The sequence below is a fragment of the Corvus kubaryi genome, unplaced genomic scaffold (genome assembly GCF_017639235.1).
Source record: "Corvus kubaryi isolate FWS band 111438036 unplaced genomic scaffold, C.kubaryi_AGA036_p1.0 37385, whole genome shotgun sequence".
In the NCBI taxonomy this organism is placed as follows: domain Eukaryota; kingdom Metazoa; phylum Chordata; class Aves; order Passeriformes; family Corvidae; genus Corvus; species Corvus kubaryi.
The window spans coordinates 15,129,919-15,155,826 of NW_024581127.1; the positions used below are offsets into that span (position 1 = coordinate 15,129,919).

The 25,908-nt window shown below is 36.1% G+C and overlaps 1 protein-coding gene across 5 annotated transcripts in view; it reads left to right on the top strand.

The window, feature by feature from the left end:
• The window catches only part of VPS13B (vacuolar protein sorting 13 homolog B), a 437,572-nt gene that overhangs the window by 287,879 nt on the left and 123,785 nt on the right, over positions 1 to 25,908 (top strand). For all 5 annotated transcript variants that reach the window (XM_042036377.1, XM_042036379.1, XM_042036375.1 and 2 more), the window contains exons 32-33: positions 4,228 to 4,354; positions 5,977 to 6,120. In XM_042036377.1, the coding sequence (XP_041892311.1) occupies positions 4,228 to 4,354; positions 5,977 to 6,120 (271 nt within the window). The remainder of the gene's footprint in view (positions 1 to 4,227; positions 4,355 to 5,976; positions 6,121 to 25,908) is intronic.

Sequence of the window (25,908 nt, forward strand, 5' to 3'; positions counted from 1 at the left end):
TCGTAAGTCTCAAGTTAACATGCTGTCTTAAATAACATCTTTTGACATTTTGTATGCCTCAACACTACTAGAGAACACTTGGACTTTGTGGCCTATTTCATGATAATATTTTTTTTTTCTTTTTCACATCACAAAATTCTCCATGAGGACTCATCTTTCTGTAGCTAGTAAAATTACGTGGTGCAAATGTGCTTTTGATTGTTATTCATGTATTGAATGTATACAAGTTTCTTCCTGCCTTATGAATTTTTAAGTATATAAGGGCTCAAAGTCTAGATTCAATAAGGTATTATTAAGAAAAAAATATAATTAATAATAAGATAAACCTTTCCAAATTTCATATCTAGGTTATGTTTAGCTATTAGTGGCCACATTTTCTGTTTGTTTTGATTAGTGTTTTCCACATGAGAGTCATAGTAGTAGGACTTAGTCCTACTTGTCCATTTTCTCAGCTTATCCAATCTCACATCATCACATCTCCTTAATTAGGGCAACATCATCTCTTTGGCAGTCCTTCCTCCTCGTATAACTTCAACGTGCTTCTGACTGGATATAATTAAATACTGATGATTTGACTTGATGTAATCAAATGTTGTTGCTTCCATTGCAAAATTCTGTTCTTCACATTTTTTTCTCTCTTCTTCCCACAACATTTTTTGTCATATTAATCATTAAATGTCCTTGCTTTTGCAGTACTTCCAGACCCCCTGTCTATCCATTTCCCTTTACGTGTCTTATTTGCTTTGACACATCTACACTCCCTGCTCATCAGACCTCATCACACCAGTTACCAGGACTGACCACATACAGTGTTTCGAAAAGGCACTTCCTTGCTCACTCCTGTGTGTGATAAAGGCATTTCCTGCAAACATTCACATATTTATTGCAATATTTTATTTTAAATCCTTCAAAAAAGTTGATTTCTAGTATGCTGTAATATAAAAACGATAAGACAGGTTGCCACTGTATGGATAGCATTGCCTATGCTGCTCTTAGTGGTTTACTTTTACTTCCTTGTCTGTGGGTGTGTTTTTTCTTATACTTAAATTGTAAGCCTTTGAGGACAGAGACCATTTTCATCCTGTGCTTTTGCAATGTGGATCTGTGGTCCATAACCAGAGTTTATGTTATTGTGCAGATAAAGCCCAAATTCTGCACTAAGGCACCTCCAAACCTTATCACAGTTGCTTAACTGCCTTGTTCCTTTGCGTTAGCATATGGTCTTTCAAATGCACTTACTTTTAAGTGTAGATGATCAACTGCTTTAACATCTCTAAAAATACTAGCTTTTCCTTTTTTTTCCAAGACAAATATATAACAGATGCATAAATGAACCACAGAATGAATGTGCTGCAGACATAGAGCCATCATTACACTCTTCACAATCAAGTTTTTTCATAAGCTCATGTGGCGTACACCTGTGTTAAGTTAACATTGCACTTAGGTGCAGTGTGGAAGACTCAATAATTCAAAGTGGAATTTGTTTCTTTGTTCCTTTTATGCTCTTTCTCATATCCTCTCCCTTCATTATTTACTGTTCTCTGTTTGCCTTCTGTTTGTACTTACAATTATTTTCCTAATACTTGATTTGGCTGAGGTTAAAATTCACCCACAAGAAATTCAGAAAGTAGTAAGTTGAGCAGGACAGGGATAGCACATAGGTATGATTTTTAAAATGAAATAAAATAAAGCAGTAATCAATATATATTACCAAAAATGTCCTTTAAGATGCAGTGTACTCGGTATCTACTAGAATAAAGTATGAAAATTAAGAAATGGGAATATCCATAAGCTGAAAAATAATTTGATCAATTGAAGAGAGCCATTTGAGGGTTTGCGGTTCAACAAATAACTTGCTTTTACAGCTCTGTTTCATATATTAAAATCACACATACTAGCATTTCAAGAAACTTCAAGTAGAAGTTTTCTAATGTATAGCTGCGTATTCTTTCATAGAATTGTTCTGCTATTTAGCTCCTTCATTGTCCTGAAAAAAAGGCATTGCTTTCTCATCCCATTGAGAAGGGGAAATAGGAATTGGGTAGAAAACCATTTGGTTTAAATCTAAAATGAAGGTGATGGCATGGAGAGGAACAATCTGACCATTATTCTCAAGTTGAAGATGTTCACTAACCATTAACAATTCTGACTTCTAATTTGGGGACTTGATGAGACTAATCTTACTTTAAAAGCCATTATTAGAGATCAACAGAGCTATAGCTGACCAAAATGTTAACGCTTTTAAGGTAAGATGGCAGTTTTCTCCGCTCACTAACTGGCTTACTCTTAGGCAAACTGCACACTTCCTAGGGTAGTGTGCAGCTTCCTCAGCAGTGAGGGTTATTTGAGGCAAAAGTTTATTAGAGTTGTGCTCTGCCAATCCTGGCTCTGTGGCATCTGCTCTTAACTTCTGCATACTGTTGTCCTAAATAAATTTAAAAGCTTTAAGGCCTACCCCCACTGTATAATTTATATTCCCTTATAGATCACCATCTTTTCTAGATGTTTAGAGGACACTTAAAAAATTATTAGTAGCATTTGAAGCATCAAAATTAAAATAGCCTAAGCAGTAAAATAATTTTTTTATCTTTTGCAGTATGAATTTTGTGTATTTTGCAGTAGAATGAATTACACCTCAGGTTATGATATCTATTTCATTTATTTCCAGCCTAACTCTTGGCTTACAAACCATTAGCATTTGAGATTGTTTGCTTTCCTACAGAATCCATTACAGAACCATTGCTAGACTATGCATCTCAATATCTCTTTTTAATCGAGAGATTTCAATACCTATTACACGTGCAGTCAAGCAATTTCTGCATGGACAGGCATATAACCATATTGGTTAATAATATTAACATGGATAACTCTAGCTGATGGTAGGGACTAATTCTTTATTGCAGAGTTCATGTGTCTGGCTCATTTGTGTGATTTATGCTGATGCCTGAACTGCCATGTCTTCATTAGAGATAGCAAAATTAATGGTAATATAGGGAAATGTAACTGACATGCTGATGAAGAGTTCTACATGGATCTATTTATTTCTTCTTCAGGGCAATGTAGTTTGATCTTTAAACTTGCATAATTTCATAGTTGCTAATTTTGTAAGTGTAGGAAAACTTCCTGAGACCTATAACTTTATTTTAGAGGATTTTTAGAATTAACCTTGGTAAAATGTGGGTATTAGATGTTTCTACAAATGATAATAGGTAAAAAAAAAAACCAAAACTATCTTGATGGAAGGAGTCTCATTGGAATTCGAAGTGTATCCTCTTTTAGAGGCTGAACACCATCTTTATCTCATTACATTTTTTTCCCTTGTTGGAGGCTCTCAGATGGCATTTTGTGGCAATAGTTTATTTGACCTGACCCAGAAGATTCTGGCCATTTGGAATGTGTTGTCATAAGCGATTAGTGATCCATCTATAACAGAGTTGTGCTTGTAGGCTTACTGTTTGGTTAAAGGGGGAAAAAAACCCAACAAAAACCTCAAAACTAAACACCCAGATGAAAAAGAAATACAATTATCGAGTCTAATGACACAAATATTTTTGGTAAGTAAATGTTGATATTTAGCTGAAAAAGCACCAAGAACAACCAGTGACAGAAGGAGTGGAGGAAGACTGACATCCCTGCTTTTTCAAATAGTATTAAACATCTTGGGCAATGGTCACTAATTTCACGTGGCAGTCCTAGTGTTGCATGGGATTTGCTAGTTTAATTTTCCATGTATTTCATTCTTGTGTCAGTTTTGTGCATATTTCTTCAGCACAGACTTTTAATGCACAAATTCAAATATTATGTAGGCTTTAGAACAGCCATTTGTAAAGTGAAGGGCATCCACAGGCAAGTTTTAAAAATAAAAACTTGACAATAAAACTTGATAATAAAGTTTGCATTTTTTTTAAATTATTGTGTATAGTGCATTAAATGGGAGAAGAAGCAATGTCAAGTGTCAAACTTGTCTACCTGGAGATAGGTTGAAGAGGCAAATATTTAGATATACTTTTCCTGTGAAATGAAGATAGAAGTCTGCCTTCAGGATTGGAATTAGTATGATTTATAATAATGATATTTAATTATTATGAAGGTAGCAATCAAATGCCAAACTGGTATTGAAGAAGTTTTTTGCTATGTACTGAATGTAAAGATAATATGGAAAGTTTTTGCCTCTCAACAATTTACAATATAATTTCATCTTTACTTTTCTTTCCCTTTGTTTCCTAGCATAAGGCGGCATCAGGAAAGGAGAGCTATTTTAACTCCAATTTTAACAGATTTCACCGTTCGAATAACTGCAGCTCCTGCAATTATTTTTACAAAAATTGATGCAGCAGAGAATTTACACCCAGAGGTTAGTACAAAGTGTCAACAAAAATAGCATAACTTTTAATATGTGGATAATCTTCATATTTTACCATTCCACCATTTGAAGTGTTCAGGTGTGTTTTCAAATTGCCAACTGGAAAAAGGTCACGAGCTGAAATGTTCTTTCTCTGCCGGAGAATAATTTTTGTATAGCATTCAATATTAAAGGCAGTCCTTCCAGAGGCAGATAAGCTTATTTTCAGTACCAAAAATGGGAATCCTTTAATGATTTCCAGGATTATTTTTTAAAAGTTTATGATAGAAGGGTGTTGAGAAGAGGCGCAACATAACAATACATTGTATTCACAAGCTTCTTGTAAAGAAACCTGAAAATGCAATCTATGGACTATCTATAATAAGAAAGTTAAGCTGAGTTCTCTTAGCCAAATTTCCAAGACCCCAAGCTGCCACTAAGCATCCATTTCACTGCCTTTGCTATGGGGTAATTCCAGGCACTCAGATTTAACAATCACTTTTGCTGGTGTGTTGTTAAGCTTGTTCACGATAAGTCTGTGAAGCAAGTTACACACAAAAGGTATTGGCTCACTTTTTGGCATTAGTTCGTAACTCAAGAACATTTTATATAGGGAAAAATATCAGAAAATTTTTGTCATCTCATAAGGATAAATTCTCTTAAAAGCTACCTCCTGGGAAGAGTAAAATTGGTACAGGAGTGTAAAGATAGTAGATGTGTATTGCAACATGCAGTAGGTATACGTTGTTGGAAAACAATAGCTAGTGGGCATAGAAAGAAGAAATCAAGTTTCATATTTTGTGTAAAGGGTCATCAAAAGGGCAGATGGAAAATTATTTAATGCAAAAAAGAAATAGAAAGCCCCAGTGTGGCTAGGATGCGTAGAAATTATTCAAGTAAAAAAAAAAAGCATTAGCAAAGCTCAGGTTTATGTTCAAGAATTTCAGTGTTTTCTGTACATACATTCTTCTTGTTATCTATTCCCTGGATGACATTCCATCATGAAGGGAGAGGTCTAGTTTAGATTAGAGCTTGAGCATTGTTAAAGCTTCTCATGAGACAGAGCAGTTCTTCTCCCCTTCTGCACGGGTTCTGTTTTTCATCTCTTTATTTCTTGCCAACAGTGGTGAAGATCTTTATTTGTGCTAGACAACACCAATAAAACAGTGGCTATCCAGCTAGTGTTGCCAAGGTATTAAGAATGGCTTACAGGGAAAGAGAAATCAATTAGATTGGCTATCAGTGAGTTCCAACACATGATATCATTATAAATCAAGCAGAGTTTATGTTTAAATTTAAAAAAAAAGTACATCCTTTTCTTGGAAGGAAAGGAGAATTGGAATCATTGCCAAGGACACTCTGACAGCCCACTGATACTAGCAAGAGATGGAAACAAGGCCTTGTGCATGAGATGCTTTTCTTTCAAATTTTGCCTTAACAGTTATGCTGTTGAAAGCTGTGCAAAGAAGCAGCCACATCCTTCAGAAGTGTGACACACCAGTTTCTTCCTAAAAAGACCAAATTTATACTATATATAATGCTAAGTATTGACTACAGTGGAGAACCACAATACAGTTATATAGAAGCTTATTTTCCCAGTAGCTATTACCTAGTATTTCCCCTTAATTTCACAGGAAATTTTGGTGTGTGGTCATTCTTTGGAAGTGAATGTGACAACAAATTTGGACTTCTTCCTCAATGTGGCTCAAGTACAACTTCTTCAGCAGCTGGTACAAGCCAATATGGTTGGACTGGAACCTTCCAGTAGCACCACTGAGGTAGGTTTTTCCCTGGTTTGCAACTGGATTTTTAAAAAATCCATCTGCAAAGTACTGTAGCTATGAGTAGGTGTTGTACCATCTAGAAAAAATTGTGTAGGTAATTGAAATACATGGTTTTTGTTGTTTGTGTGGTCAGTTTCAAAATGCATTCTGACATTGATTTAAGAATAGAATGAGTTATTTGAACAAGAATATTATTCAGTAAATGCTATTATTCATTATAGTGGTTCCACAACATCTTATGCACAAGGAGATTTATGTAAATGATGAAGGAAACAAATTTTTGTGAAGTAGGTTTTTGAGGTTATTTGATGTTGAACTTGAACTTTTATCGAATCTGTGTATTTTCTTGTGAGTTCACATGCTACACTGTCCTTCACTAAAGCTAGTAAACTGTAAAACTTTTTCTGTGCCTTGTAACCACTACTGACATTAATTTTCTTCTCTCAGGTCCCTAACATTCAATTCACCTCTGAATATTTTCATACTTCTTTAGCAATAATGTTGATGGGTACATCATGGGGGATCCTTCATCTGAACAGTTAATCTCTCCTTTTTGTCTGGAATATTAGTGATCAGCAGCCGTCTCTTGAATTTTGTCATTCTTTATTACTGGGACTTGATACCTCAGTTTGTATTGAAAGCCAATCACTGTGACAGACTGCTAGGTTTAAATTTTACAGTTCTGGGATGACACAAAAAAAAAAAAAAAAAAAAAAAAAAAAAAGAGAGAAAGGATAGGGAAAACTTTTGCCCTAAGAAAAAATATGTATTTCTTATCTTCAAAACCTGGCATCTAGTCAGGCTGACAGCATCTTTAAGATAGTAGGAGTTAATACATGACAAATTCCACTGGAATGGCTGTTGGACATATTGAGGTACCTCCACAAATAAGAACAAGAGTTAGAGAAAGAGTTACTGAGCAAGACACAGTCAACTATTCCAAGAATCTGGCTAATGGAAGACCGGAGAAGATTTTCTCCTTCCTTTCCTGAATCTCACAGTTTCAGCATTGCACGTGAGTCTGGGTGGAAGCGAGGAATTCTCTAGACTAGCCAAACTATTTACATTTCTCTCTCTTCACCCTGTCAAAACCCCAGAAGCTGTTTGTTTGTGTTGATCTAGGCATCACATCACCCCCCACTCCTTTATCCCTTCACAATGATAGAGATAAATAAGGGGCATTGTTTCATTAACATTTGGAAGCATGAAAGATGACAAGAAAAAATGAAGTGTATTTTTCTTTTTCTTGGATACTTTGCAGACACAGGGCCTCTTTTGGAGATGAATACTGTAAATTATATATAGTAATATCTTCAATAAATTACTTCTAGAGTACTGTTTTCTCCTTGTCAGTGGAATGGACAGAATCAAAAGATTTGAATGGATGCCAAGAATTTAAATTTTGAGTTGGCTTTGTGCAGAAGGGCTGCATGACTTACTTGTACTGTACAAACTTAAAAGGAATTTGCTACAAAATTTCAGAAAGCCTTTTGCAGAATACATCCTGAGATACTTATTTGTTCTTTATTCATAACTCCCTTGCATCACTGAAGTCTCCTGTAATGAATAATGGGAATATTTCTGGCTCAAGGTGTTTGCCTTCTCTTTAGTAAGTCATACAACTACGTCTGCATTTACTGTACTGAAAATGTAAGTGCATTGGTTGGTACTTTTTGTCCAGTTCTTCTTCAGTATTGTGTAGCTCTATGTGCCTAAATGAAGCCACCCCACCCTCTAATGTATGCACATTTATTATTATTCTCATGGTTCTTCTTTAGTCAACCAAAAGAAACATAATACACTGATTGTATGCTGCTTTTTTTATCTTAGTGAATGAAATCAGGAGTCTGCACATAGCTTTTCATACTTCACACCTCCATATTATTTCATTGCAAGAATCAAAATGTAATTTAGGTTGAAGACACTTCTTGAAACCATTCCTTTGCTCAAAAGAAGACTAATGTGCCAGCTAGACTAGGCTTTTCAGCATTTTGTTCAAGCAGATCTTTCTTTACCTCAGAGGAGTGACCATCTGGATAATTGTCCTGTGCTTAATTACGCTTGCTTTGGCATATTTTTGTCTTTATATCCATTCAGAATTTTGCTTGATAAAACTTTCAGTCATTGCCTCTTAACATTTCACAATACCTTTCCAAGAACAGTCTGATTCAATCTTCTTCATAGCCCTACTTTAAGTAACAGTAATTTGATGCCCCACCATCATCCTTATCCTTTTCTTTTTCTGTCTGAAAAAACCCAGCCCTCTCACCCTCTCCTTATAAATTCCTTTAACCTTTTAATCCTCTTGATGATCCCCTGCCCATTCAGGTTTGTCAGTCTTTTTCTTCTGCTGTTGAGCTCAAAGCTAAAGACAGTACTCGAGATGTTCACTTGCAAGTATCACATCATCTCACCTCTCATCCAGTGGCTGTGCTGCTGGTAATGCTTCCTAGTAAATGCTCAGTCTCCCACACTACGGAGACATCCTCCTATCACGTGTTTAAGTTGCTGGCCACCAGGACTCCTGGGTTTGCTTCTACAAAGCTGTTGTGTAGCATTGGCCTCCAGCCAGTTTTTGATTTGGGATTTTACCATCTCACAGATTCACAGAATTTAGGCTGGAGAAGACCTTTGAGATCACTGAGTCCGACCTTTGATCATCACCTTGTCAGCTAGACCATGGCAAGTGCCACATCCAGGTCCAGGACTCTGTGTTTACCTTTGTCCTTCATGAGGTTTATGTTAAACCATTTCTCCATTTTGTCAATGCCCCTCTGAATGGCAGCCCTACCCCTCAGTGTATCAACAGCTCCTCCCAGTTTGGTGTCATCTTTCTTTGGATATGTTTTGTGTCATTGCCGAGGTCTTTAATAAAGACATTAAACATGATCAAACCTTGAGGAATGTCAGTCAGTAACTGGAGTTTAGCTATTCTTTGGAACGTTTACTTTACTTTCTGATTTTAGTGGTCCAGTCTGGTTTTTACCCACCTCATAGTCCATCCATTCAGTTCACACTTAATTTTTTGAAAAAAAAGTCAGCTGTGGAAGACTGCTTAAGCTTAGTCAACTTTGCTAATGGCAAAGCATACATTATCTAGTATTCTGTCCTCAGAATCTATCATCTCATCACAGGAGGCAATCACATTGGGGTAAGGAATGACAGTCATCAAAGTAGCAACCACTTGTTTAAACTTTAAAAGTGTGATTTCCAAATGGACTGTATTTGGTGGTTTACAGGGCAATGCCGTAAAGATTAGTGTAGACAAAAAAAAAAAGGAAGTGATGATTTATGGGTAAATCTCTTTTTTCTTCAAGTGTTTTAATATTCTGTAAAAAGTTTCATGCCAGGTCTCCAGTGCTGTGTTTTTACTTATTATAAACCCTAGCTTTATACTGTTTTATAAATCTTTGATGTACAGTGGACCTATTGTACTGACTTCTTCATAAGGTATAGTCTATTATTGCAAAGAATATTGCTTTGATCTACTTGACAGCTTTAGAGTAAGGACACATATGTGGTGTTTGATAGATTACCGGAGGGGCAAAGAATGTTGCTGCCTTTTTGTAATTATTCACTTTTTCAAAATTAGTATATGCCAAATTCTTAGAAGAAGAACATGTAATACCTACACATGGAGAACAGAAACAGGAGTGCTAGGAAATTAAATACAAATATAAGAGTGAAGTGCAGTTAATGTTCTGATTTTGTTCAGTGATACATCTAATATTATAGGTGAAATATTAATAAAAGGGCCACATTTCCTCCTTCTTAGAAGAATTTTTAATATTCTGGTAAAAGTATTTCCAGTATAAATGATAACTCATTTTACTGCTGATCAGTGATAAAACAGGTGAATTTTCAAGGAGTTCATTTCTTCATCTGGCAAATGTATTTCCTCATGTCCATCACTTACCACCTGGAGATTTTTGGCGAGACTTATTTGTCATACTATCATTTAGAAGCAGAAAACACAAGAACTCCTCTTTGAAAAAGAAATTAAACACAAACCAACACACATCTTGGTCTGCTGCTGACCATGTAGGAATGCATGGATAACATATCTTACTGCAAGTCAGTGAATGTTACACTCCTCAAATATGGCTACTGAGCACATTACCAACTTCTACTTCCCAATAAGCTTGAGATTAAGGCTAGACTTTTGAAAGAATATTGATTTATAAAAAAATAATTTGTTTCAATTTGTCATAAAGAATGTCCCTGTCTAATAACTATCTACACTGGAGGCATTGAATGCAAAGTACAGTTACTTTGTATCTTCCTTGAAAAACATAAAAGGTGCTTTGAAATGCTTACTTTTTCTTCACAATATCTCTGTGAGGGTTATGGCTCTAGATGACGAGGATTACTTTTAAAATTCAAGGTAACTTGAAACATCTGAAATATTTTCCAGAGGATGTCTATCAAAAGTGTTCACTCACTTTCTGTTTCCTATGGTATATTTCTCCTTATCCCCTCCATCACAGGATCAGTCACAGAATGGATAAGGTTGGAAGGGAGCACAGTGGATTCTCTGGTCCAACCTCCCTGCTTAAGCAGGGTCCTCCAGAGCACATGGCACAGGATTGTGTCCAGACCGTTCTTGACTATCTCCAGATCGCATACGCTCCCTGGGCAGCCTGTTCCAGTGAACCTGCACAATAAAGAAGTTCTTCCTCATGTTCAGGTGGAACTTCCTGTGCATCACACTGCCCATTGCCTTTTGTCCTATTGCTCAGCAGCACCAGGAAAAGCCTGGCTCTATCCTCTTGAAACCTTCCCTTTAGATACTGATACACACTGATAAGGTCCCCTCTCAGTTGTCTCTTAAGTCATTCTGAAACAGGCCCAGCTCCTCAGCCTTTCCTCTTAATTGAGGTCCCCCTCATCATCTTCATAACATTCCATTGGACTCACCCCAGAAGCTCCACATCTCTCATGTACTGAGCAGCCAAGAACTGGACACAGCACACCAAAGTGAGGCCTCACCAGAGCTGAATAGAGGGCCCCACTGGTCAGCCCCCACTGGTGCCTGGGGTTATTCCTCCCCAGGTGCAGGATCTGCATTTGCTTTTGTTGAGTTTCAGGTGGTTCTTCTTTGCCCATCTCTCCAACCGGTCTAGGCCCTTCTGAAGGGCTGCACAGGTCTCTGGGATATTGGCTGCTCCTCCCGGCTTTGTGCCATCAGTGAACTTGCTAAGGAGGCATCTGCCCCTTCATCCGAGTCAGAGGAGAAAAGTTAAACAAGACTGGATCCCGTATCAACCCTTGGGAGACACCACTAGTAAAAGGCCTAGTTAAACCCTGTGCCAATGATGACACCCATCTGAGACCTGCCATTCAGAGAGTGCTCATTTCACCTTATCCCTGTTTCTCAGGTTATATAGTCTTGTTTGTTTATTTTCTGTTAGCCCAAATGCATGTTTCCATAGGCTACAAGTCCATAGCTATCCTATGCAGTCTGAAATTCAGATAGGTAGCAAATATACTAATAAAAATAGCATAAACTCTTTCTTGAAAGAATAATAGCCAAACTCATCATCTTTTCCTTGAATCATGGTTATTTTCAAGTTTTTAATTGCAGTGAGGAATGCAGCACTCACTCAGTTTTTGAAAATATGGAAATATTTTCTCACAATTTAAACAGAAATGAAAAAATTGTCCCTTTGGATCCTTCTCAGACCTCTTTTTCCCCTGGCTGGCACTCTTTTATTCCTCCCTAAGCAATGAACAAACCTTCCAAAGTTCTTCAGGGTACTTGCTATTATTGTATTTATGTGTTGTTAGCCATTAGACTACAGTAGGTCCTCCAAAATTTGATGATTAAGAAGTTACTTTCCTCTACAAAATACATGAGAAAAACTTCTTAAAGTGCAGGAGCAACTATGTTTAACAATTGAGCTGATGAAGTATGGACTCATATGTGCTGGCAAAACAATCCCACAAAGAATGATCTGACACTTGAAGTGTCTGATTGGAATTTTTCTTCAAAGCTGATGCATATTTCAAGCATAATTTGCAGTCAGAGCAAATAGGCAATGGGCACAAGCTGTCATTCACCTGGGGGAAGTGTTGAGCAAAACAGGGGAAACCTGGTTTGGGCAGATCTTTGCTTTCTTTCAGAAATTCTAGGCATGGCCTGCTGGCTAATGTTTTCTGCTTCATTAAAGCCTGCTTTTAGGTATTTGACCTTTGAGCACTCTGCCTAGGCTGCACAAGTACTGGCTGCAGCAGTGTTTGTCAGCTTGGCAGGTGATACTTTGCTTCTAGACCTGGCTCATGGCCAATCACTGAGTAAACCCTTGACATGTTCCATAGGGCAAACCCCTGAGTTCTGATAAATTGCAGCAACAACCCAGCAGCTTCCTGAATAAATGATACTAATATTAGGGGGGAGCAAAAGTTGTTTCAACTTTGGCATTTTGTTATTTTACCACAAAAATTACATTTGGAGTCTAACTAATATAAATATTGGATATTTCAAAGTGAAAAGACATGTTACTTATACTCATCCAAATAATGGGAAAGGTTGGGAGAAGTATAGCTCTTACCTGCTTAGATACCCAAACAAGTTAAGCAAATGCTTGATTGAGTAATAAACAACACACCCTTAGAGTGAACTAATTAATAGCTGAGAAGCGTCCAAAAGGGAGAAGGCATATAAAACTCATCTATAGCAGCTGATTCCTCCCTAGCCTGGCTGAATCTGACTGTGTACTAATTTGTCACATTAGACATACTGCAGTAACATTTGCAGAATGTGTGATTCTCTATTGCTGCAGAGGAGGCTTTAAAAAGCTTTTCTGATAAGTTTTAAAGCCCTGTAATATGTTGGCTCAGGAAGTCCGGAAGAGTATGCTGAAGAAGCATTTCTCTGTGCTTTCTTTAATTATGGTTTTTTTTCTCAAAGCATCCACTGATATCTGCTTTTAGAGAACAGGAGTCTAAAAAGATCTTTAACTCAGTAGGACCGTTATGTTCTCTTGTAATTGATTTTTGTTTATGACAATCTCACAAACCTTCTGCTGTTGCTGTAACTTCACTGTAAGATAAAGAACATGGTCAGCAGGTTATATGTACAAAATTGCCATTACAATTGCATCACACAAAATTTGAAGGAATGATAGCTAATGGACTTTATAGCATTTTTTCTGACTGATGATACTTTAGCAGAGTAACCTCTTGAGTGATGAGCAATTTAATTACACTTTAGTCAAGGCTATTAATTACTTGTGTGAAGAATGAAAAAAAATTTGTTTTTGTTGAAAACAAGCAGAAATTTGTTTTCCATTTGTATTTTGCTTAGAGAAAAATCACAGTCAGAAAACTGGTAAAACAAGTTCCAGATAATACTACTTAAGAAGCCAGACAGTCAAAGTGTGAAATGGCAGATGCACATGTTGCACAGATGTTGTGTTGACTGGTTAGTATTCTTATGGAACGCTTGTGTAATCGGAAGTATTTTTAGTAAGTTGAAACTTTGAGAAGCTGGCATTCCCATTTGCAAGTTTCTTTTGAAGAAGCTGTTTATCTTTTGTCTTTTAATTACTGAAATCTAAGGTAATCAGTGTTAAAGAGCCAAAGCAGTCTTGGTTTTTGTATTTTAAATAAATCAGTTGAATTTAGGTATATCTTGATATCCTAAGATGTGTTGGCACATTAAAAAAGCTAATGCTGTGTAAAGATAACTTCCTGCGGGTTTAAAAACTTTTTTCATTATGCACTTGATATTTGTTGTAATGAGTGGAAACAGAGCAAACTTAGTCTATGGTATTAGTAATGGCTCAGAAACAGTAGGTATTGAAGTGCAAACTGATAAAATATTTCTCAGAGAATTTGGGGGTTTTTGTAGCTTGCACAATTACTGCTCAGATCTTGTGTACCTGCTCAGTTCTGCCCCTGTTTTAGAGCTTTGAGCTTTCATTCTAGGGAATAGCAGGTCACGCAGCTATTCCATACAGTACCATAACTTTGATATCCTGTGCTATGAGATGCTTTTCTGGTGGATCTTCACCACTGCAATTGAAGAATCGCAAATTTATTGCAGCTGGAATTAAAAAGTTCAGTTTATTGATAAAATCGTTAGCAACAATCTCATGACCTGGGATGTGTGAACTGCATTTTTGCATGAATAATCAGTAAATGTAGCTTCCTTTTTTTAATGATTGTACATTTCAAAGAGTAAGCTATTATAAAACCTCTAATTAGGTTACAAAATGTACAGTTTCAGATACCAGAAATGAGGAAGCAAAGCAAAGAGAAAGTAACAAAATTTGGATTAATTAGATTTGAAACACTTAGATTCTCAAGCAACTTGACAAGGGTTTAGTTTAAAATTAGGCTTGGTTATTCTCACTGAGTTTGTTTTGTGGATTTGGAAACAATGGAATATATCCAGAGAAGCGTTTTCACAGATGAGAAGGATTGAAGAAAGCCATAGTTTCTAAGCACACACCACAACTAGGTCCTCAAAGTAGCTCTGATTTGTGTCACTGGAGTTAGATGTCTTATGCTTTCATTCCTGCAGAGTGAGGCCACTTCTGTGTGTTTCAAATCGAGACTGCACCTTGTACATCCCAGAAGAATTTGTAAAAGACAACAACTTCCACTACCTAAAAGCTCACAAAGTTTTGATAAGGAAGAATTGCATTTCATGTCAATCTTTGTAATGTCCTTAGAATGTGAAAAGGGAAAATTAAGAAGTAGGAGACAAAGGAAAATCTGTTTTGCTGTAAAGATGTGACCTTTAGTTTCTCACCTAGAATTACAAGGAAAAAAAGAATGTTTCAAACTGATTGTTGCAATGAAAATGGTTTTTTGAAGAGATCTTCATGCTTAGATTCTGCAAATACAAAATTAAAGGGGAAAAAAGTGTTTGTAGTCTCTCTTTGACATACATAGGAAATTTTTTTTTTACAATGAAGTGTCTCTTCAATAAATGTTTGGACTTATGTAGCTGAGAAAGATGAACAAACATGTTAAATAAGATAGATACTAAACTGACAAGGTAAAGAATTCTTAGTATAGTGAAACCAGACTTGAAATTACAGATTCAAAGTGTACTTCCTTTTTGCTAGGAAGAAACTGGGTTTTCCTGCTGATTTTTGATGCCCACAAGCATGCAAACTATGTAGGGAAAAAAATGGAAAGTTGTATCCTATAGCTGTGTGAGCACTTCATGATTCAACACCAGTTTCTAAGGACGTTTTCCTGAATGTTTTTTGTGACCACTTAAGGTGACAAGATGTTCATGCATATCAAGATTTCACATAAAATATGTCTGGGGAGGAATTTACTCAATACAATAATCTGCAAAGAAGTTCCTAAATAGTATTCTTCCAAATATTCCTTGCTTCAAGACAAAAGGATATTTTGTATTGTTAATGAAAGGAAAAGCATTTCACTCGAATACTGTGAAGCTTCATATCAATAGTGTTGAAAGAGTTCCAAGCTGGAACAAATCTAATGGGAAAACATCTCATAGGGATTGTTGTTATTTTCTGGAAAAAATAAATTATAACAGCAAAATAAAAAAGTTATAGTGAGACAGGAAAAAAGCGAACAAAACCCTTGAAGTGTTGGTTTTCTTCTATGTTCTCATCAATATTAATTAAAGACTCAAGGTTCAGGGTTTTTTTCTCTTCTCTTTTGGTGTTTTTCCAAGTGTTTTAAGATAAAACATGATGGGATAGAATAATTTTTACATGAGTTTTAAGTGCAAGTCGGGGTTCAGTCCACCTTTTTTTCTTTTTTAGCCTACAGTGCTTGATTATCTGAATCAGACCTTCTTCTGCTCAATGAATTGCATTTATTCCATCTTGTACTACCCTTAGTGAAATAGTCTAAAAGACATAAACATTCTGTACAATCTCTGTATTGAATACCCTGCCTAGCAAGATTTTGAAGGTAACCTGTGAATTATTTTTATAATCATTACCTTGAATTTGTGCTTTCTTATCCAAGTAAAACAATAACTGAATGGTATGTAAAGTTAATTCAAAACTTCACAATTTCTGATCATTTAATGTATTGACCGAAATAATCTGAAGTATTCATTACAGAGATAATAAAAATGGTGCTATTAAAAAGGTCCAAAATTCAAACTGTTCTTTAGATTAAAACACATGCAAGAAATCATATTGGTTCATTTTTGGGGAAAAAAAAAGTTAGAAAACCATAAATTGAGTAGGAATTATTATAGATTTGCCACAAATAGCAAGTATAGTTGGTTGTTGACATACATGCAGGACAAAATCACTGAAGGCAAGACGGTGGCTTAAACTCACCCTAAAGAGAAGTGTGAGAGAGCACATGCTTGGACTTTCTCACAGTGTGGACATTGGATGTGTCACAGTGATAATTTGGTAAATGTCTGACAAGGAGACGAAAGTTCCAGTGTTAGTCACACGATGTGAGACTGAGGGTGCTGCATTCTTTGATCTTGACTAATCTTCTAAGTCATCTGATGCTTGTATACAGAGGAGTTTGATGCTGTGGCAACATTACCTTTAAACAGCACTAGTGACAGTTTCTTCCCTGCATGGAACATCACCTGCTAGGTAGTGTGGAAAACTTGATTCTTGACAGCAATTATAAATACATGGATTCTGTAATTTCCTTCATTTTAAAGCAAAATAAGATTTTTTTTTTTTTTCCTAAAGAGGAAGACGAGAAATATAAAGGGGAAGGATAGTTGAAGCCAGTAAAGAATTAATTGAAGGTATAGTGAGTGAGCAGTGAGCAATTTAGATTTGAACTTCCCTGTTTTCTTTGTGAGAAGAATCCTCCCTTTTTTCCCCGGCGTTCTCTCACAAGGAACAAATTTTTCATGCATTTTAACCTATTTTTAGAAGTAAATAAAGCTAATATAGTCACTCTGTATGTCAGTCTTCTTCAAACAGTATGTAATATTTTGTGTTCTCAGACAAATTAGAAAGTAGAATAGAAGTCTCAATATTAATTAATTTTTTATCTGTTTTGTAAAAAAAAAGGAAATGTACGGTGGCAAACCAAAACAGGAATTGCCACTTAGGGAAAGCCCTTTTCAGTAGGAGGCAGTAGTCACCGTTCAGTCACTTGTGTGGCTTGTGATAGACTGGCTGATCACCTAGGGATAAATATGCTGCTTAGTTTCATATTGATTTTCTTTAGGACAGAATTCCACTTTAGTACTATCCTGTTTATTAAGTAATGAGGCATAGTTTTCAGAGTATACTGCTGGTGATTATATGGCTGCCATCCTAATTTTTCAATTTTTCTGGCCATCTGTAGTCTGTTTTCAGATTCAGGTAATGTTGTATCATCTGAGACTGTCTAGTAGAATGATACATCCTGTTATTCATGCCTGAGATTTTGTCAGGATACAAATATAGCTATTTTTTCACAATTCATTTGTCTGTTCTAGCAGAAATTCATGTTTTTCATACTGTTTGAAGAGTGACAATACCTGCGTGAATGAATTTTCTTTTAACTAGTCATGACTTCAAACATACAAAAGCATAGCCTTTTGTGTATATAAAATCAAATGGATCAAAGTTGTCCATGGGGTCCAGGTTCTGTTATTGGACACAGTTAAGTGGTTCCTGTTTCCGATGAAATTAATTTGCATGAGTCTAAACTGCAACGGTATCCTTGTACCATTTACAAGCAGTTTTATGCTGACCAGGATTAGCTGTATTTTATAGTTTAGTAATTTTATAATGTTTGAAACAAACAAAAAAAGCCAATCTATGAGCAGAAGTTTTTATTCATTATACCTTAGTGAAAGAATGGCATCTGAATCAGTTTCACCTAAATCTGAAAATCTATGTTCTGTAGCAGCTTTGTAAGATGGTGAATGTTAAATTTTAAAATGGCATACATTTTCTATTTCTGCTAATGTTAAAGGCCTGAAACCTTGACATGTCAAAGGAGCTGTACAAATTAATTTGTGTGGTTTTTTCAAATATATAGTAACATGAAGACATGTAAAAAAAGTCAGCACATTTAAGACATACATGTGCATAGAGTTGATGAAGAAAATTTGCACCATGCATAACTTCATTTTCTTTGTAAAGATTGTTCCACAGATTAATCTAATCCACTTAGATAGTCAGTAGGCTTGCTAGACTTAATTGCTTTATTAAGTTGTTAAAATTTGTAGAATGGCTAAATCTTTTGAAATATATATGACATTAGAACTCTTCTGATAATAGTTACCATTGAACTGTTCATATGTTCTAAACATAATCTTGTAGCTCAGTAGTGTCAGGGAGAGTGCCAAAAACGTAACTTTTTGAGAATGCCAATAAAAACCCATAGCTGGAATGGCTGAATAATACTTGCATCATTTTCCTGGTACCTTTACCAGTACTTGGGTTCCCACATAGCCACTTGTCGGATGTTTTCCTGGAAATAACACATATTTTGGTTAGTTCAAGGACACTATCAAAATAAAGTCCTTGCCAGTATCTTGAGTCATTGCCATACCCTGTTTCCGTTCTTAGGAAGCTTTGTCTCATCATTTGATTTTGTTGCCAAAACCAGTGAGGAGGTATCATTTTGAAGGACTGTGCAGTACTTCTTGATACTTCATATCAGCAAACATTCTCATTCCAGTGGAAACCTAGATACTGTTCTTATATTGGGGAAAATGGATGTGATTTTTCTAAGAATCTTCAAAGCAGAAATCTTGCTTTTCAATTAAAAAAAAGAAGGAGATTTAGGGATGAAGTAAATTCACACTAAAGGAGGAAGCCTTAAGAGGAAGGGTCCATTTTGCAGACATGAAGACAAAACACGTGAGGATTACTCCAAAGGACATAAGCATGTATGTGGATGTGCACACATGCAGAGGTTTCACACAGCAAAAACCTCTCATGACAAAACATCTGAGTTCTGTGTTAGCCTGGAATTTTTAGAAATGCACAATTTATTTTTACACTTCAAATCTAAGCAGGTGGTGTTTTTTAACATTTGGAATTGCTTTGCAGTTTCATTCATACCCTTGCAATGCTGCACAAGTTGCATCCAGAGTCATGCTATGAGGATTTTGAGATACCTGAATTAAAACTAGATATTTTGAATGGAAAAGTATCATTTGAACTTTACACTTCAGTTGAGCATTCCACAGGTAGACAATAGTTTCTGAATGTTAATATCCTTCCCCTGATCATCAACAATTATTTCTAGGATGATGTGGGCTTCTGAGCTTCTCTGAATCCAAACAATTTATTTTGTTCTGTGTCTTGCTTGCAGGAAAGTTCACTTGTGTCAGTAATAATAATTTTCCACTTGTCTTGAACATTTGAATATTTCGCTGAATTTTGGTTGAGTGGGGCAGAGAAAGTAGTTGTGTTTCTTCGTGGACACACAGTGTTCAGAGTTGAAGGATAATAAGGAGCCTAGCTGTATTTAATTTCTTTCTAATATGTTCAATGTATCCTGCCACCTATCATATAAGCCAACCTAGTAAAATTACAGTGAACTAATTTTTAGTGCTGTGTCATGCTTTGGTGACAGGGCTACAAAGTACATGCATAGGGTTTGTGGCTTTGGTAGGTACGATACAATCTGGTACTGTTGGTATTCCCATTTAGATAAAAGAGGTAGTTGTGACACTGACTTACATTGCAGAGTGTTTCTCATTAGTATGGAGGAGATTAAAGAGCAGGACAATACTTCCATTTTTACAGCTAGCTTCACTCTGATTGAGTTACTGGTTGCTATATCAAATGTTGAAATCATAGATTATGATTGTCATAAAAGATTGGTATGAGTCATGCATATGATGCTAATAACATGTACTGAATCACATTCAGGTTTGCAGCCATTTCTAATTTCTCTGAATTTATCTCTGCAGATAATTGGCTGCCACTACCTTTTTCGAGAGAAGACATTTTAAAGTTCTCAGTTGTTTATACATAGTATGCAGCTTCAGTGTTTTTGCTGTGCTTAATGGGTTTGCTTAATAATCTTGCATATTAGCACTTTTTTTCCTCAGTGCATGCTCCTAGGCAATATTTCCAGCTCTTCGTTTCACTGAGACTGTACCTTCCCCCTAGATTACCTGTGACTCATTGTATGAATCAAGACTGGAAGCTTCATTCTTGACTCATGCTAGGTAAAGGTTTCCACTAATTTTAACTTTCTCCATCAAAACACTGGAGGAATAATGACTTAGTAAAGTATTCTCAGAAATTAGCAGTGACAATTATTTCAGATTATTGGAGAGCTGTTTGAATTAGAGAATCCCTAAAACTGAAAATCCATTAGCTTTACTGAGTAGGAAGCCTGTCTACAAGTTTCATAAAACTGGTATTTGTCTGAACACCAGTGATTTAAGACATTATTTTAGAAAGTCGGGCATTTTTTTCTTCACAGAGCTACAGGGACAATTAGATAATTAGGTTTGTGGGTTTGCATTAGTTCACCTGTTTTCTTGCAGTAGTTTGTATGTCTTTTTTTGCTTTTCTGCTGTAATATGCTGTCTGTTCTCTACAGATCATCCTTTTCTGCTGATTCTTTGCCTTCCAAAACAGGAACAGAAGAGAGTAGGAGAGATTCAGAATCACAAATAAATTATCTGCCAAACTGTCATTTTTTTCAGTGGGAGGTGTGCACCTAACTGATCTACATGCTCTTCATAAAGTTCATTATAAAGGCAGTAGTGCCTTCTCCACACAAGATAAGTGTTCATTGCATATTGAACATCTGGAAGTTTTACCCATTGTATTTCTATTGAATCACTGTTGTACAATGTAATTTCTGGGTAGACTTGGTCTTGGTTGAGTGGTTCATTGGGTCATTTTCCAGATATGTCTGGGAGCAAGCCCACCACAGCAAAAGAATTTATGCCCAGTTAAAAAAATTATGCTTAGAATAATACTTAGGAAAGTATTTTAATAATACTTAACAACTAAGAAAAACAAACAAAAAAACCCCCCCGAAAAAGCAGCAGTTGTTAGTGAACCAACAGGAACTTCATGGCCCAAAATTGGAAAAATATTTTTATGGAAAAACAGTATATGTAAATAATATTCAATAATATCTGCAGTCATGTTGCATCTTTATTATAGTACATCATAGTAATACCATATAGAAGCATGTAAAGTTCAGAAGTGTTTTTCTTTAAGAAGTAAACTTTGTAAACTGTTTGTATCTGGGCCCGCTAATGGAATTCAATGTTGTTACCAGCCCACTGTTTGAATGGCTCCAATGGAATTGTACCACTGCAGATAAAAGCTTTGAAAATTTCAGACTGCTGCAGGATGTGTTTCACAATAGTTCTCCACTGATTTTCCAGTAAGGTATAAAGTCCAGTCTCAGTGATGCCTTGTGGGACTACCTAAAAATAGAGGCTAAACAAAATTAAGAGAATAAAAAGTGGTTATATTTATTGAAGGGCCTTCAGGTACATTAGGGCAGATGAAGCCCACCCAGGGGCTATACCCAAAAATGGACAACAGGGTCATGGGTTTTCATACATTTTTAAGTTTGCATATTGGGGGTTAATCCTCCAATTGCAACTTCACGTAATGAAGTCATTTACCCCAAATTTGCTCCCCCCAACTCACTACTGTTTGTATTTCTTGGGGCCTGAGACAGTAAGGCATCCTTGAGTTTCAGGCCTAGAGAGGAATTGTTTTTTCTGACCAAAATGGGAGGACAGTAGCTAGCAGACTATATGGAGTTCAGAGTTACACACCAAAGAATTGCAGAACTACAAATATATGAAAAATATAAAAGGTAAAATCCTAAGGCATCATCAGCATGATTCGAGTGTTGGGTGCTTTGAAGCAGCCTCTCACCACCAAGAGACTGAGGGGGCTGGAAAACTGCCGGGCCTGATCAGTCAGAGAAGCCTGAAGATGCAGCTCCGTGTGTCACCCACTCCTGAGGGGAGCTTGCAGAGGTCCTCTTCTGGGCCTTTCTTTCCTGCTCCAGTGCGATGATTCTTTATTTTAATTGTTTTAAACAAGTTCAGTGGGTGCAATTTAGGATGCAATTTTGAGGCTTAAGTTAATCCAAGATGAAGTGCCACAGTCTGTGCTTTGCTGGACTGCTTTGTATTGTACAATGAACCAGTGAAGGAAACAGAACAAGCCAAAAAAACAAGTACATTTTTTCTCAGGTTTTTTGATTGGTTGGCTTGTTGTTTTTTCTTCCTGGGATTATTGTTTTTTGGATGTTCCAAGACCCTTAACTGGCTGTTTTACTGTCATATAAGACACAAATGAGAAGACACAAATTCAGTCTGGCATGGAATTGTACACCAAGGCTGAAACAAACAACTTGCTACAAATGGGGATATTTTGTCATGGCCTTGTTACCAAAAAAACATACTCTGGAATTCCTAATTTTGTAGCTTTGAATTCACATGCCATTTTATGTGCTTTGCTTCCTCAGGTAGTCTTTAAAGTATTCTCAACAAATTGAAACATGATTTAGTCAAAGATCAGTTTAATTACAAGTTGATACAGGAGAGATGTAGTAACCTAGGGGAAAAAAAAGGCAGTAAGGTACAGAAAGATCATTTTCCAGACATCTAGCAGCTTTAAAACCTGAGGCACTCAAGATCCCAGCACATGTTTCAGTGAGTTTGCCAGCAGCTGGATATTTCTCACTGGAGACTCCTGCACTGTGGATTTTTCTGTTTGTGGCATGTAGTCTGACTCAGTCTGACTTAATTACTGGAAATAATGTAGAATGAAGTTTGTTTAGTTGGGCAGCATCTGTACATGAAATCTTTTAATCTGCTGTGGATTTAGTTATTTTAATTGCCTTTAAAATGCTCAAAATGGATAAAGTATCTAATATATAATAAGAAAAAGATTGTACCATTTGATTCTGGCAATAGTTCATTTAACTGTACAGTTACTCATTTAAGAGGCTGAAGAAAGAGTCTGTATTATGAAAGTCAAGTACCAAGTTACTTTACCACATTACAATAATGACTTTTTATTGTTCATAAACAATATTCATCCTCTCTTAGAAAATGATGCCTAAATTTCTCTTTTGAGGCTTCATTGAATTCCACTTTGAATTGCTGCCAGGGTATTTGGCATTTTCCTTCTGCTTATTTTAATTTATTTTACAGAATGCTCAATATTAGTCAACTGGAGAATATTTCAATTTACTGCAATGGGAGTAAGTAACTTTGTTAAATTTCTCATGTTCGGAAGTCATAACAGTGAATGATATTTCTGATATTTCTATATTTAATATTATTAAATTATTTAAACTGGATGGAAACGTGACCCAAAACTGAGACTGGTAAAATCAGTCTGATACTGAAATTTTGATACTGAATTGTTAGAGAATGTCCTAGAATCGTAGAATCAGTAAGGTAGGAAAAGACTTTCTAAGTCATTGCGTCCAACCTTTGACCAAACACCACCATGCCAACTAAACCATAGTACTAAGTGCCACGAGTAGTTGTTTCTTGAACACCTTCAGGGATGGTGACTCCACCATTTCCCTGGGCAGCCCATTCCAACGCTTAAGCACAGTTTCAGTGGAGAAATTCTTCCTGATGTCCAAACTGAGCCTCCTCTGGCAGAGCTTGAGACTGTGTTCTCTTGCACTTTCACTATTTGCCTGGGAGAAGAGGGTGACCCCCACCTTGCTACGATCCCTCTAGGCATTTGTAGAGAGCAGTAAGGTCTCCTCTGAGCCCCTTCTTCTCCAGACTAAACAAACCCACCTCCTTCAGCCACTCCCTGTAGGATTTACTGTCTAGACCCTTCACCAGCTCTGTTGGCCTTCTCTGGACACCCTCCAGCACCTCGATGTCTTCTTGCAGAAGTCCAGGTAGACTACATCAACAGCCTTCACTAGGCAGGTTACCTGGTCATAAAAGGAGATCAGCTTGATCAGGCAGGATCTGCCTTTCCTAAACTTCTGCTAACTGGGTCTGATCCTGCAGTTGTCCTGTATGTGCCATATGTACATGTGCAAAATCAAGGTAAAGTTTCAACTATTGCTTTTGAAAATGTTCAAATGAATTATGCAAGCAGACTCCCATGGGAAAATGCTGTTTCTTGGCTTTAACCAGAACAATCCCCCCCCCAAAAGAAGCCCCACACAAAACAAAAATAAACCAACCAAAAACAAACAAAAAAAATCAGAAAAGAACATACAAAATTGAGCAAACCATCACCATGTCTAAAATAAATATGCATGTGTGTTTTAAGGCAGTATTTTTTGTATAAAAGCAAAGATATTAACTTAAAATTTGAATTTAAAGTTGAAAAATAACACCAAAAAGGCTAATGCTTATAGTAAAAGTATTAATGAAAAAATACTGTGGAAAAAAGAACTGCCAGATTTCATCCTGGTCTTTTTAAATTGAAAGCCCTTATTTGTAAAGAAAAAAAAATTGAACGCAAGTTTCTTACTGGCCTTCATAGGGTAGCAAAATAAACATATTGTTTGTATTAAGATGAAAAAAATTAATTTTGTTGGCGTTAGAAAGGATTTAGCACTTGCATATCCATGTTACAATTGGAACATTTAACACAGCTTTGATTTATGAATACTTGCATCAGTGTTTAACGGAATGTAGCCTCTTTACTTTTGAAGAGCTGGGAAAACATTGCACAAAGAAACTGAGTTTGTATTGCTCCTTGCCATCACAACTTGCATGTAATTCCTGCCGTATTGTGAAGAATACAATTCCCATCTGAAGTAATTCTGTACATCCAGAAGCTCATATACACAGTTACACTTCAAATCGGCATCATTTGTTTTGCAACAAATTCTGCTTAAAAAGAAAACTCCTTAGAGGAAAAAAACCCATTTGACTTTTATGAAATAAACTACTTCAGACATCTCTGCTATTTTTGTTGCCTCACTTTGGCTTGATTTAATAGTTGCCTTTTGGAGGACAGCTTTAGATTCATGTTGTAAAGGACTCTTTCTGCAGTTGGATTGATACAAGTAGAAGCAACCTGTCTAGATTTAGTAGTAGGACTGAAGTTTTAATTTGGAACTTTATTAGACTGGAGGACATAATTTAGCAGTCAAATATGTTTGTATATGTGTCTTTCATTATATTTTCCATGTGAAATTAATATGTCAATTTGTAAAATAATTTTTATAATGGTCAGAATTAAATTCAGTCATATAACTCATACACAAAACATAATAAAACTGTTTTAGTTGCAGTGTTCAGTAGAGCAGTGTGGCAAACAGAGGTCCTTTAGATAACAGTGATACATTAACTAAATTTCTAAACTGTTGGAAACTTTCTGATGCAGTAGATGAAGTACTTAAAACAAAGGAAGAAGTTATCCAGTATTATCTTTGTAATTCCAGTTTAAGCACAACAGAAAATAAAAATGGAGCATACTCCTTTTCTGTAACTTACTTCGTCCAGTAGGCAAGATTTTTATTTCCATGTAAATATTAATACTTTTTAGCAAAAGAAATAAAACCAGGTCACATGCAACAGTGATGGAGCAGATGTGATTGGCACTTTGATTTTGTGGTTTCACACTTGTGAGTCTTTCCGTAACTTATGTAATGTGAAGCATGAGCTCATGATTGGCCGAAGGGTTTTTATCAGAGTAAAGAAATGACTGGAAATTTTACTTCAATAGTGTCATTATATAACCATAATTAATATGAGAAGCTGGAAAAAATATGCAAATGTAGATGCTTTTCCTCTAGAGCGGCTGCACTTCCAAAGATCATATTGCTTACAGTTATTCTATTAACTAAAGAGTTATTCTGTCAAGTACCAGAAAAAGAACATAAAAATGTTTATAGTGAAATTTGCACATGCTTACATTTGCTATTGTT